This window comes from Cornus florida, unplaced genomic scaffold, assembly GCF_030987335.1.
Source record: "Cornus florida cultivar Cherokee Brave unplaced genomic scaffold, ASM3098733v1 CherokeeBrave_3.0.0_Hap2_Chr04, whole genome shotgun sequence".
In the NCBI taxonomy this organism is placed as follows: domain Eukaryota; kingdom Viridiplantae; phylum Streptophyta; class Magnoliopsida; order Cornales; family Cornaceae; genus Cornus; species Cornus florida.
The window spans coordinates 84,296,791-84,311,641 of NW_026775574.1; the positions used below are offsets into that span (position 1 = coordinate 84,296,791).

Here is a 14,851-nt window from a genome sequence, read left to right on the forward strand (position 1 = left end):
TGGATTAATTTTGTCATGCCTCCACAAAGATATTGAACATGCTCCATCAAATTATATATTTATATACATACTTGCATGTATAAACTTTTATTTATTTGGGTTTTTCTTTTCTTTTTTGAACTTTTATAGTTTGGATAAAAATTATTTCTAGAGATACCCAGAGCAAATCTAACAAGGTACTATATCAAAAACGTTTAGGACATGTTAAACATTAGAAATGTTTTTGTGGTGGAGCGTGTTCAATAGTGATTGTAAGCATAATTAGTAATGTAAAATTTGTTTAAGATTTTTAAAAGTAAAACACAAAAACATAGTAGGTCAAAAAACTGTGCATGTTTGAAAAACATAATGACGAGTTTAAAAGGTCATTTCAAAAACATTTTGTTACGCATAAACATATAAAAATGCCAAATTATTGTTTCAACTTTGAGCCACTATTTACGGAAACTAAACATGTTGGCTACACTATACCAGCCATAAACAAATAAAAACACCAAATTATTTTTTCAACTTTGAGCCACTATTTATGAAACTAAATATGTTGGCTACAGTACCTAGTTGTAAACATATAAAAACACCAAATTGTTGTTTCGACTTTGAGCCACTATTTATGAAGCTAAACATGTTGACTACAGTAACCAGCCAAAAACAATGCTACAAAAAAAAAAAAAAAAAATGGGCCCTTGCTAGTTTGCAAAATGGCAACTGCAACTCTTTAAATTTCACACATTAAGAAAGGTAAGATATTTTTAAAGCACAGTACAAATTCGCCCAAAAAAAAGTGCAAATGTAAGAACAACATAATTTATGATGACTTTAACATGTATTAATTATGCGGTTTGTTAATAACAACTTAGCCAAAAATTGTGGTCCATATAAGATACAAACAAGGTAATATAAGCTCGAGGATCATAAAAATCCTTATGCTTTCACTTCATTTCTTCTTGACAACAAGGTAAATAAGTTACTTAACTGTTCTTCAAAACCCCAAACATATCAAAATTTCGCGCACAATGCAGAATAACCGAGTCTTTTGAAAATGAAGCATCATTAACTTCCATTAGTAACCTGTTTAGTCCAACTATAATCCATCACTTATAATCCGGGCAATGGGAACTGTGTTGTGAGAGCCTCGACTCTCCTTTGCAGATCCAACACGCGATCCATCAAGGAGAAATCTGGAGAAGCTACAAACTTCATGAATTCTGGGAGCTTTGAACCGGAAACTGACCGTTTTGCGTCAAGAGTTATCTGCACACCCTCATGAATGAAGTCAGCAGTTGCAATGAATTCCTTCTCTGTGAAACCTCTGGTAGTCATAGCAGGTGATCCGATGCGTACGCCACCAGGCATTAGTGCACTTTTATCACCTACAATGCCCAGCATCGATCAGCGTAAAGACAAGGCCAGTGAAGAAGAAAGCTAAACATAACAAATGAATGTCAAGTAATAAAGCCACTAATAAAACAAAACTCACCGGCTACTGAATTCTTATTTAAAGTGATGGATGCCATGTCAAGAATTTTCTCTACTCGAGCCCCATCAATATCCTGAGTCAGTGCAGGGAATTTTGATAAAATCAGACTAAATTTCAAAAATAAGATCTGCATATAATAGTAAATCTTGCCTGATGCCATACCAGCTAACCAACCAACAGTCTGATTAAAAAAAAACCAACAGTAATTGATTTATATTATAATTATTATTTTAGTAAGTAATTCATTTATATTGTCATTCTTTTGCTAGTATATAAGAAATAATGGCTCACGCCTGAGAATTTGCTTTGACTAGACACATCATGTTATAAAGTGACTTATTAGAAAAAATCAGTAGGGACAAGTTACAACTTCTTTCAAGATATAAAAAAAAATTGTATAAAAAAGCAGCCAAAACCTGTGTTGAAGCACAAAAAGTAAAAATATCAAAAGGCGGAAACATACCAATGGCCTCAGATCCACAAGAACCAAGTGGTTATCACTCCCACCAGAAACTAGTTTATATCCCAATTCAATCAATCGGCTCGCAAGAGCTCTGCAATTTGAAACCACCTGCAACAAAAGAGAATATGGTAAGTCAGATGATCTGTATAAATTGAGCCATGTCCTGATCATGAAAAGGGAAGTGCGGTACCTTGTTCTGATAGGCCTTAAATTCTGGTGATTGAGCATGCTTCAGGCAGACTGCAAGTCCCCCAATTGTGTGGTTATGAGGACCACCCTGCCAAGATTACTCATCAATATTAATATGCAGTTCGCAGACCAAAAAGATTCAGGCTTAAGATCAAACATGAGTATGGAGCACGGAATACAAGTCGAACTAACCTGTAAACCTGGAAAAACAGCGTTGTTAATGGCAGGTTGTAAATCAACACCCAGAACAGGATCCTTCTTGAAGAAGATCATGCCGCCTCTAGGGCCTCTCAGAGACTGGGAAGAAATTTTATCAGGTTATTTATTTAAGATCAGACCACAAAAAAACAAACATATTTTTGGGATGATAACTGTATATTGAATACATCCATAAAGAAAATGAAAATTCAAAAAAAATAATAAAAGAAAGAAAATAAAAGTTCTTTCTAAAACAAAGAACTCTTCATAAATTAATTTCTCCGGATCTTACTTTGATATTGACTGCCTGTAAAACTACCCACCAACAAACTCATGAAAAAAGATGGACTAGATTACTGAAGCATTCAAAAAGGGCAAGAATTTGAAAAATAAATCATGTCATTTTTGTTAATCAAATCCCCTTGTTGATGAGTCAGTGACTAGTTGAGGCCAGCTACTTGAGTACTTCTCTAGTTAGTTCTAGGAGCACATCCATCAAATGTCAGATAATTATTTTGAGAACTCCTAGGTGGACTTCTATTATACATACAAATTCAACTAGGAATTTTGTTCGTCAACACACAACTTGAACCTGCTGAGTATTTTGACAACATTGATGCCCATTATTTTTCCCAACCCCAGAAAAAAAGGAAATGTTTTCTTCAATGCCTTCTTTTTATTTTTTCTTTCTTTTTATCCTAACAAAAAAATATAGCATGCTTCATTTCTTTTTTTCCTTCCACCATTATTTTCCTTTCTCACTCATTCTGGAACCAGATTTAAGTGTTAAAATATAGACAGAAGTCTGGCCAGTGAATGATAGAAGTAAAATACAATTCCATCTACACTAGACCGTTACACTATTTTGAACAGGAAGCCGAAAAATGAGAGCAGTTCTCTAAAAATTTCTAAAAGGTGGTCGGAATGGCTAGGTAATTAAACATATTTACAAAGCACATTTTACACAGCACAAATCAGAATCCATACAGAATTACAGAAAAATAGAATAGTCAATTAATTAAGCATGGAGTGTATGGGTGTTGAAGTTCAGCTGTGGAGATTTGTGTATTACACATTGGATAACAGATAAAACATGATATCATACTAGGGTGTAAAAAGTGGCAAGAGAGGGATAGAGAAAGAACTAGGAGGAAATCAAGAGTATCCAATGTTACTATGGTCCTCTCGATGGTTCTTTCTTATTATCCGTCCAACAGGAGAAAGCTCATCCGCCGAGCTTTGGATGTAGAGAAAAACTGGTGATAGCAAATGTACAACGTGACTAAATGGGATGTTGCCAAATCATAGGAGAATAATGTGATGCTCGACACATGACAATAAAATGTTTCAAAGGTCACATGGAGTGTCTATTTAAGACCAGCCAAGGTGTAAAAAGTGGAGAAAGCACAACTTGGCAACCTCAGTTTTTGCTGAGCCACAAATCCCTAGGATCAGATTGAATCACGTTGGATCCCCGAGGTCGTGAACTAAGCTCAAGGAGCCCCATGGACCCTGATCCCAACCCAAGCAAGTATAAGATGTGAAACGAGCATGAGCGCTGAGGCAGCTAATGATGGGAGCAAAACAAGGTGGCAGAGGTCCAACCAAGAGGAACAACTATGCCAGATAGAATTGAATGGTATAACAAAGTGGAATCAGTAATGCAGTGCATGATCAAGATTGTGCAATACAGTAAAACTGGTGGAGAGACAATGCTTAGTGTGAGATTTCTCTGTGATGGATAATCAAATCCTGGTCATAAACAATAAGTGGCAAGAGATTGCTTGGTATAAGGAGATGGCCCCGGCTTTTGAAGATCTTTGCATCAAACAAGCAACCAAGCTAAGTTAGAGAAGAGCACCACAGCTGAACAATACAACCCGCCCACTAAAAGAAAGAAATTTGCAAAATCCTATATATATATATATATATCAATTAAGTACTTTCAGTAAATCTAATATTGGCCCATCAAAGTACCAAGTTATTTAACTCATTTATCAAAAAAGTTCTGTATGAATCTATAAAGTTCTAATTTTAATTTCTTCAACCAATAAAGGTATAACTATTGGCAAGGGCAAGCTAATGCTAGCCAATTAGATTCACTTTGATTTTCTCTCTCCTCTTTTTCTTCTCCAATGAAACCCTAGCTTCTTTTTTCACCTCTGAATCTTGAATCTATAAAGTTCTAATTTTAATTTCTTCAACCAATAAAGGTATAACTATTGGCAAGGGCAAGCTAATGCTAGCCAATTAGATTCACTTTGATTTTCTCTCTCCTCCTTTTCTTCTCCAATGAAACCCTAGCTTCTTTTTTCACCTCTGAATCTTGAACTGTCCAATTTTGATTCCCCCCCCCCCCCCCCCCCCCCCTGTTTTGTAACTCACAAGTTTCTTAAAAGGCAAAAAAGGGGACAAACTCCTGAGTCAAAATTGGCTAATTGTATTCCAAAATGTTTTTGTTTATAAATACTGTGTCTTAAGGGTTTTTTATATCAAAATGTACTACATGGATCGTCACAGAGATGCCACGTCACAAGATGGAGTGTGCCACGCGGGTCATCAAGGAAATTACATGCAGTTAGTAGTTGTGTGTCAGTCACATTAGTTAATGACAGACTTGTGGCAAGGTGGGTCCTGGTACCCACCAAGTGCAGTCTAACATGGAGAATAGCAAACACTAAGGAGATTCAGTACATGTCAGGATTCCAAATTAACAAGTGTAAAGGGATGTATAAATATATCAATGGAACATAGAGAATCCTCGTCAAAAGGTGCCATGTAGTGAGTTGAAGATATACCACGTGTACCATAACAAAGATGCCACGTCGCAAGACGGGGTGTCCCATGCGGATCATCGTGGTAATTACATGTGGTAAGTAGTTATGTGTCACTCACATTAGTAATTGAGAGACTTATGGCAAGGTGGGTCCTGGTACACACCAAGTGCAGTATAACATGGAGAATAGCAAGTTGCCTTTGCTATACACCATTAAAAAGGAAACCAAAATATTGAAATGAAGTATTGTGGCAGCAACAATGGTTCAACTCATACCTTATGTGTTGTCGTCGTTACTATATCACAATACTCAAAAGGATCGGCAACAACAGAAGCAGCAACAAGTCCGCTTATGTGAGCCATATCCATCATGAGAAAAGCACCAACACTATCTGCAATCTTCCAATCCATATTAAGAAACTAATTAGGGGAGAGAGCGAGAGAGAGAGAGCAATATATACACATGAAAAAGACTGGAAGTTTTTTAGTACTAAGAAACAGTAATTTACAACTGGGTTACACAAATACCCACAAAATATCCATACCTTTCTCATACGTGGATAGTCAAAATCTCTTGGATAAGCACTAGCACCAGCAATAATGAGTTTTGGCCGAAAGAGATTTGCTGATTCCTCAAGCTTGTCATAATCAACTAGGCCTGTTAAAAGAAATTTGAGATGAACTCTATATCATCCATCCATGCCAGTCGATATCAACAATTATCTATTTCACCTAGACCAAATTCAATAATAAGAATGGAGCACCTGTAGATTCATTTAGTTTGTAAGACATCGATTCAAAATAAATTGATGTGGCTGAAACCCGTCGTTTAGGAGTCATGAACCCGTGAGACAAGTGTCCCCCATGAGACAAGTCCAAGCCCTAGGTCAGTTAGATGTACTCATTAATATCGATCCATGATACAATCAGACAATTCTACTGGCCAAAGTCAAAAGTGAAGCAACATTATTACTTACCATTATACGGTCATGTGGTTTAAGAATTGCAGTATAAACCTCAAAATTAGCCGGAGAACCAGACAAAGGCTGCACATTGACACCCCACTTCTTTCCATCCAGGTGAAAAGCTGCCAAAGCCCTCTCTTGACAGAGAATTTCCAGCTCATCAATATACTCATTGCCACCATAGTATCTGAGACCCATAATGAAGTTACTGACAAGTGATAATGACAAACCATAGCTAACACGAACTCTCTATTTAGAAGGGCAAAGATCACCTTTTGCCGGGTAGACCTTCAGAATATTTGTTCGTGAGGCAAGAACCAACTGCTTCCATCACTGCTCGTGATGTGAAATTTTCTGAGGCAATAAGCTCTAGACTTTTAAATTGCCGTTGCTTTTCTTTGTTAATAATTGATCGCACTTCAGGATCAGTTTCACTCAAGTCATAGTCCACAAAGCTGTTTCCTTTACCTAAATATAGTAATTTGAATTTCATAGAGAGCCTTGTATTAGCCCTACCACTATTTCACCGAAACTGGATAGAAACATAGTAATTATAATCTATAAGATCAAATATATAAGCAAAATAAGCATGTCAAAGTTGCATACCAATATATCAGAAGTTCTCTACGGATTGACGAGATCATATTATATTGAAACATGATAATCAATATTACAATAAACATCACAAGCTTGCACACAGATAATATACCTTATACGCCTATAGAAACGAAAGAAGATATTCCTCAAGTTTTAAAGATCATCAAGTACTTATTTTTTTGATAGATATTAAAGATCATCAAGTATATGAATGGCAGATATTCCTTCAAGGAAATAAAGCTTCAGGGATGTATTTCCCCAACAGATGAAATAACAGAAACATATGACCACCTTTTGTTATCCAAGCTCTAGTATAAGGATTTGAAATCTATAAAGATCATCAACAGAAGAGGGCTTTTGCAGATGCCATTCGGCACACAGCTTATCAGGCACTTGGTGGTCAAGCGGCCCAAGTCCATTTCTAACAAATCAGCATCCAGAGGTAATTCTAGAATCAAGCAGAACGTGGTTTAGTAAGAATTATCAGAGAACAAAAAATAAAATAAAAAATTCTGATTTAAGAAGTTTTGTCAGGAAATCCACATCACAGTTATCCATTTTCCACACTATTGTTAATTCAGAATCCTAAGCTCTTTTTTATTTAAGCGTAAATTACACTGACCTCCCCTGAGGTTTCGTCAACCTACACAGACCTCCCCTCTTGTTTGTCAAAATTACACTGACCTCCCTTGTCAATGGATGCTGCTAACGGAAAGAGTAAAATTACTAATTTACCCTTACTTATTAATTTATTATAAAAATATAAAATATCAAGGATGTAAATTACCAATAGTACCCTTTTAAAGATTTTTTTTTCCTTCTCCTTTCCCACGGCCTTGCCACTGCCAACAAGCCCCCTCTCTCGAGCTCGCATGATCCAGATAGCAGAGGAGGCAATCTGTGTGAGAAAGGTCTTGGAAACATTGGGCTAGGCCGTAGATAGGTGGTGTTGAGTTCACTAGGTTGTGACCCCAGTGATGGGTAGTGACGAGTTGTGAGAGAATTTCCATTTCTTTGACAAAGGTTGCGACGTAGTTGGTCTTTGGTGGCGGTGTGGAGTTGCCATAGAAGAGGCTGGCCTCGGGGATTTGAGGATCGGACTGTGAGAGTGAGAAGAAATTGACGAAGAAGAAGAAGAAGACCCATGTGAGATTCGAGGAAATGAGTGCTGAGAATTGCATAGAATTCAAATTGGGTATACTGGAAATCTCATCTCTATCTCTTGTTTCCAATTCCATCTTTGGTTTCATTCTTTGTTGGTTGAGATCAATGTGGATGCTAAATAGAAAGCAGCAAATAAGAGACTAAAGGGCTTCCGAGCTCACGTACCCTGATTCGCCCTTCGCAGCCACCGTGTGTATATATAGATAGATAGATATATATGTGTGTATATATATATATGTATGGAGAGATTGAAGCGCGTCTATATATATATATACATAGATAGATATATATGTGTGTGTAATTATATATGGATGAGATTGTTGTATGTGTCTATATATATATATATATAGATAGATATATATATGTGTGTGTGTAATTATATATGGATGAGATTGATGGGTGGAGTTGAGGGGTGAATTGGTTGATGGTCGGAGGAGGAGGAGGAAGAGGAAAGGTTAATGTGGGGGTAGTTTCCGTTGGTCTCACCGGTAAATTTCAGCAGTTTAGATCCATTGGGTATACGGGGTTTGTTGATATGAGGGCACCATTGTCCTTTTGAGTTTATCAATAAAGGATAGTATTATAAATTTGCAGTGATTATTGAGGTTAAAAATGTCATTTCATGTATTAGAATGGTAAAATTGTCTTTGTACTGATTTTTTTTGACGGACATAAGTATAAACGGTTAGTTGTTTACCGGCAGGGGAGGTCCGTGTTATCAGTATATAAATTTCGAGGGAAGTCAGTGTTATTTGGCAAACAAAAGGGGAGGTTAGTGTATAATGACGAAACCTCTGGGGAGGTTAGTGTGATTTACCCTTTATTTAAAGATTTTTTTTTTTTTTTTTTTTAAAAAAAAAAAAAATGCTTTAAGTTATAAAAGAATCACTCATCGATGTGGCTCACGCTTGGTCACCTACACAAACCAAAGGATTTGCAGTTCAGCCGTATAAATTTAAACCCTTAGCAAAAATTTGAAGTTTCTAAATGTGGTGAGGAAATTACGGATAATTTTACATTAAATAGTTTGTCTTAAGCAGAACCAACCCATTTTTGATGAGCATCCAAGTGATGAAAGGGATACGTAGCTGTATGCAATCCTCGGAAATTGAAGGAATAGGCTCCATAAGAGAAGTACAGATAAAATAAACATAGATCCAAATTAAATGAATCAATAACTTGAACACAAATTAGGACCAACACAGTATCAACTCTATGAACTGTGTAACTAATCAAAATTTCAATTATCAATAATTCTACCACAACGAACACAACCACCAGCTTCTTGGTTGAATCATAGAGCAACATTTTATTGAGCAATCATCATAGGTTTGAAACCTTCGAGTTTCCAGTAAAGAAGACTCTATAGAGCTTAGGCATTCATCAAAGCAAGCATAAGTGCACATACACAAACACATTGAATCAAAAATATGCCAAAGAAGTCCCCAAAATGGGGAAAAATTTGAGAGGAAGATACAGAATGCGGTCCCACTCATACTTTAAATTGATATATTGCGAATTTTTACTTCTCACACCAGTACCTCAAGCCATGAGTCAATTCTCTAGATTTGCAGCATGTTATCAAGCGACCATTGCACAACTCATGGTTGAGGACAAGAGGATGTGGTGGATGGAAGAGGTGTTTAATCAGTGGTGGCAATTGAGTCCACCATTTGTGTAGCAAAAGATTACATTGATGACAAACATAGATTGTACAGTTGGTGCCGCTCACAGGCAGAAAAGCAAACATCAAAATTGCATTTGGTATCACAGGGAACCAATATATGCAAGTGGGAGAATGGTTGAACTTGGTTTTGGAAACTTCCAAACTTTATGTAAGGCATTACAGAAGCGCAACTTACATCCAGAGTACATGCACACTTGGAACAGTTGAAGCTCAAGCAATATTGAAACATCCCACAGGTATTGCATTTAAAGAATCTCAAATCATCACCAGAGGGTGCGAGAGTGTAATGGGTGAAAGCAATACGGAATCATCTCACAGGTATTGCAAATCAACTGATATATAATTGTAAAAAATAATTACCTCCAATTTCAGGCACTGGAACAGACACAGAAGAAGGTGGCCTCCCAGTGACCAAACTCCCTTCAAGTTGAGATCTACATGGCTTTGCTGAATTGAGCTTGATCTGTTGTGGGAAGCCACTGATACCAAGCCCTTTTGAAGGGAAATGAGATCCCTTAAGCCAAATGGGCTGTTGCAATGAACCCATTGCTGCAGTTCCAGCACAAGTCTGCATACTGGCTTCTAATATGATATCTTGCAAGCCTCCTACATATTCCAAGATATCGAATTTTAGGGTTGAAATCACACATTTGAACTACACACACACACACAAAAAAAAAAAAATCAACTAGTGCAGAAATTGAAATTGAAGGGAAAGGGCAAACATGACGTAAAAAAAAAATTACCCAAATGACCCTGAGTTCCCTTGGATTGAACAACTGAAGAAATTCACAAATAAGCAATGGTACACAAATAAAATCAAATCAACAAAGCAATGGGCCAGTGACCTAGCGGTATCAGGCCCTTACTTCCCAAAGGGAGGTCAGGGGTTCAAGCCTCAGTGGAGGCATGTGCATGTGAGTACCAATTAGGAAGGAAAAAAAAAAATCAAATCAAATCAAATCAACAAGGGGTTTACGCTCGAGTGAAATTCGGTTCAGAAAAAAAGCTATGTAAACATATATAAACATATACAAATATATATAATATATATGTGTTCACGCAGGCGGTAGTGAGTAGTGTGTACAAGAGAGAACCTATTGCTGAAATTTTGGGCAAAAGTCACAAGGTCAGTGGACGAAATTCCGGTTAATTTTAGGATTTTGATTAAGCATGATAAGGATTGGGGGGAAATAGATTTAGAGAGACTTTACAGAGAGAGGGACTAGCACCTATCAAGAAACAGTAGAACTTCCAGAGGCCCGGTTACAGGTAATCAAATGCACATGTGGATCTGCCATAAATTTAAAATCTATAGTCCCAAAAAGTCATCCAAACAAATTATAAGGTAAGGATTTAGGTCGAAGATTTCAAATCCATCCAATCCAAACTATCAAATTCAGAAGTACCCTAGGGCCTACTTGGATCAGTTTTCAATTTTTAGTTTTTGAGAATAGTTTTTAGAGAGTCAAAACATAAAAAAGTTAAAATTTTGAGTCTAAAAATCTGTTTGGTTGGGTATACTGCAAAACAGTTTTCAAAGGAAAAAAAAAAAGCTCAACAATCTGTTTGGTTTTTTGCACTGAAAATATTCCCCTTTCCTGTTTCGGCTCAAGTATATTAGTTTGACTTCCCACTATTAAGTATTCTGTCGACTAGAGAATTCTAGATTTAAAGATCAGCTAGTTTAGTAGCATTCAATCAAACGTGTTTGAGGATAGAAGAGACAAAGTGGACCTGCTCTTCATTAACAAACTAACTAATGGAAAGAATCTATATATTAAAAAAAAAAAAAAAAAAAAGTTATAAGCTTGAGGATATCTGCGATCACAATGTATGAATAAAAATTGAGAATATCATACACAATCTCTTCAGAAAGATCAAGAAGTAGAAGAAAAAACAGATTATAAAAAGAGTACAAGAGGAACGAAAAAACACCAACCCCCCAGAAAAAATAACCAATACGGTTTACCATTACCCAGTTAACCAATCTTCCACAGAAACAAGATGCCACAACATTTTTACAGAATAGAAGAGAAAAAGTTATAACCGCAGGCTTTTCGACATATATCTAATGCGCAGAAATGACAATCAATTCAACAATCAATCTTAAACTCATATAGCCTTTTCCTCATTACTTAAACCTCTTTTGTTTTTTTATGTTAAGCACCAAAATGACAACCAATTCAACAATCAATCTTAAACTCACATAGCCTTTTCCTCATTCCTTAACCTCTTTCGGTTTTTTATGTTAAGCACCAAAATGACAACCAATAAAACAATCAATCTATAAAAATAGCAACCACCAAATTCAGCCAACCAAGGGCGGATCCAGGATTTCTCAATGGGGTGGGCTGAATCAAAATATATCAACCGCTGTTTAATTCAATTTTAGTTAATTAACAATGTTTCTTTAGAAAATTGACTGATTTAAGGCATAGAAAATCCTATTTGGGTAATTAATACAAAAAATTACCAATTTATTTCTGAACAATTCACCACTCAGTAACCTATCTCTTCTTTTGACCAATTTACTAATCCTATTTGAGAATCTACTAGTGGAAGCAAAGTGTGAGGTAGTTCATGGCAAGCCCCTTCCAACACTATGGAATTCATTCAAAAGCATGCTTTTTGGAAGTATTTTAATTTTCAAGAAGCAACTTTAGAGCTTTACCCTATATTAAGTACTTCTGGTTATGATTTTTTTTTTTAAGTTCTGAAAATATTTACATCTCCAAAAAGCTTGGCATGTTGATAAAAATTGTTTCAGATTCAATCTCTGTAGATTTCTAATCTAATCCAATTCAATCCAATTTAGATTTTTTTTTTTTTCTTTTTCCTTTTTTCATACCCAGATTCAATTTTTCTTGTAGACATAACTGACAACAAAAAAAAAAAAAAAAAAAAAAACAGAAATAGAAGTTATAGAAATAAAAATACATATATTTGTTTTGCTGAAATAAAATGTAGATTACGGTTATTACCTCAAAATGCAATGCAAATTTTGTTACTTTATATTGCAAAAAAAAAAAAAAAAAATTATATAAAAAAGATCAAAAAAAATTTCACCAAATAGGATTTAGTTTGCAAAACAAGAATTACAGACCTTGATTAGTTGATTTAGAAAAAAAATTAAAACAAAACCCATACATACAAGTCAGCAGTTGCAGAGAGAGAGGGGGGCAACCTTGAGAGTTGAGGGCCAGCGGCTGAAGCTTGCGAACGGGAAACCCGAACTGGAACAGCGGGCGATGGAAACTGAAAGATATGGGTTTTGATTTTTTGAACAATCTGAAATGATATGGGTTTTGATATAGGTAATAGGTTTTGAACTTTTGATTCTTGGAGACAGATAGATAAACTGAAATAAATGGGTTTTGAACTTCTGATTCTTGTAGATTTTGTAGTTTGCAATTGCACAGAGAGAGAGAGGGCAAGGTCAGAGTTGCGAACGAGAATAGAGATGGAGGCCACTGGGGAGGCTGAAATGATTTCCCTAAAAAAAATTAAAAAATTTGGGAACCAAAGAACACCCAACCAACAAAATCGCCAACAAAATCGACAGCAAAATCAAGAGTGAATCAGAACTATCTTTTATCAGATTGTTAACAACGGAGTGAAACTCGCAGAGATTTCTTGAATTTTTTAGAAAACCCCAAAAATCTTAGATAGAGATCGTTGTCAGTTGAAAAAGAGAGTGGAAACAGCTGAGGCGAGAGAAGATGATGAACATAAGTCGATTACAGAATTGATTTGCATATATAGAGAGAAGAATAGTAGCGCAAGTTATTTTTTTTTAATTGTTTTCTGAGTCACAAACCAAACAGGGCCTAACTGTTTCATAATTTTCATTTTCACGCGCAACCAAACAGTAACAACAACTGCTAGATACTCATTCTCCTCCTTAATTTTAGTTTTCTCTACATTTTCTCAGAAACCAAACGAAAGCGAAACAAACAGAATATATTGAAGGGAAAAAAAATGAAACTTACGCGTGAGTTATAACTACTTTCTCTCACTTTCTGGTTCGCTTTCTCCCCTTCTTGCCTTCTTGGTTGCTTTAGGGCATGGAGCGAAGGAATGAGTAACAAAACAAAACCCTAGCTGTTGAAAAGCGCGGGCCGCTCGCTAAAATAGTAAAATAATTAAAAAATAGTAGATATTGCCACGTGACTTGTGGTTTTAGATATTTGGATTTGACTACTAGAAAATAATCAGTAGAATTCTGGGATTGAAACAAAAAAAAAATTATTGTTTTATTTTTTTGGGTAAAGTATAAATTACCCTGAATTATTGTTTTTTTTTTTTTTTTTTAAAAATAATTCTATGAATTAAAATATGTTTTTCTAAATTATTAATTTGTTGTAATTAAAAAGTGCCTTTTTTAATTATTGAGTTTTTCTGAATAATTATTATCCTTTATTAATAGTCCAATTTCACATTTAACACTTTTTAAGGTAACAACTTTTATTATATTTTATTGGGTTGGCAAAAGATGTATTTCAAATTTGTCATTCCCTAAAAAGTAAGGTATTAATTTTCAATGGGGTCCACTCATTTTTGGGTTTCAAAAGTAATAGTATGGAAAATAGGGTCCACTTATTTTGAAATTTTAATTAGTTTAATTTTTTAGGAGTAAATTAGGAATGTAATAAAAAGTAGTGCACTGATTTTTGAAATGTGACAACTAAAATGAAACAGTAAAAAATGATACAATGGACTATTAATATGGGACGGAGGGAGTATTATCCTTTTGTAAATAATTCTCTAAATTTTTTATTTCTTCTTAAATTATTTTTATTATCTTTATTATCTAAATATTAATTATATTAATTACCTTAAATTTATTATTAGTATCAATTTATCATAAAAATAAATAAATTTATAACTACTATTTTTTAAATTAATTAACTTATTATTAACATATTATTATTTATAATAAAACTTATATAACCAGTTTAAACTTTTTACCTAAAATTTGTATTAATTAACTCTTAAAATCTCGATATCAAACAATTCATTCAACTGCTACATCTTTCACTTTGGAGCACAAGATTGGTCTAGGATTTGGGCCTTGGGCTCTTGAAAGTTCTTCCACCACGTCATGAAGGTCCAAAGTTATGGATTTATAAAAATATGAACCATAACCAATGGATTTCAGGACTTCGATTTGTGGCCCATTGAAAATTCATATAACTGCCATCAATTTTGTTTTAAAGAAAAATCAATTAACCAAAACACATTTGTTAGTATTTTTAATTAAAAATCAGTTAAATTAATTGCCAACAAGGGTCTTGTTACCCATGTAATATGTCCTCTACCTCCCAAAGTAGAT

The 14,851-nt window shown here is 35.0% G+C and overlaps 1 protein-coding gene across 2 annotated transcripts; it reads right to left on the reverse strand.

The window, feature by feature from the left end:
• Nucleotides 1–790: 790 nt before the first annotated feature.
• On the reverse strand, nt 791–13,615 carry LOC132303724 (serine hydroxymethyltransferase 3, chloroplastic). 2 transcript variants are annotated; one of them, XM_059801111.1, is made up of 12 exons: nt 13,509–13,615; nt 9,877–10,122; nt 6,341–6,536; nt 6,081–6,255; nt 5,868–5,985; nt 5,649–5,761; nt 5,380–5,502; nt 2,322–2,426; nt 2,131–2,217; nt 1,941–2,048; nt 1,478–1,550; nt 791–1,370 (listed from the first exon to the last, which is right to left on the reverse strand). In XM_059801111.1, the coding sequence occupies exons 2-12, from the start codon at nt 10,088–10,090 to the stop codon at nt 1,096–1,098; spliced, it is 1,587 nt and encodes a 528-aa protein (XP_059657094.1). In that variant the 5' UTR covers nt 10,091–10,122; nt 13,509–13,615; the 3' UTR covers nt 791–1,095. The 2 variants fall into 2 exon arrangements, with proteins under 2 accessions (XP_059657094.1, XP_059657095.1); XM_059801112.1 differs by lacking the exon at nt 13,509–13,615 and adding an exon at nt 12,704–13,218.
• Nucleotides 13,616–14,851: the final 1,236 nt, after the last annotated feature.

Coding starts and splice junctions, on each gene's coding strand:
- LOC132303724 (XM_059801111.1), bottom strand. CDS start 10,090: ATGCAGACTTGTGCTGGAACTGCAGCAATGGGTTCATTGCAACAGCCC. Junction 6,256..6,340: donor GAAGGTCTACCCGGCAAAAG/GTGATCTTTGCC, acceptor TATGGGTCTCAG/ATACTATGGTGGCAATGAGT. Junction 2,218..2,321: donor CTGTTTTTCCAGGTTTACAG/GTTAGTTCGACT, acceptor TAATCTTGGCAG/GGTGGTCCTCATAACCACAC.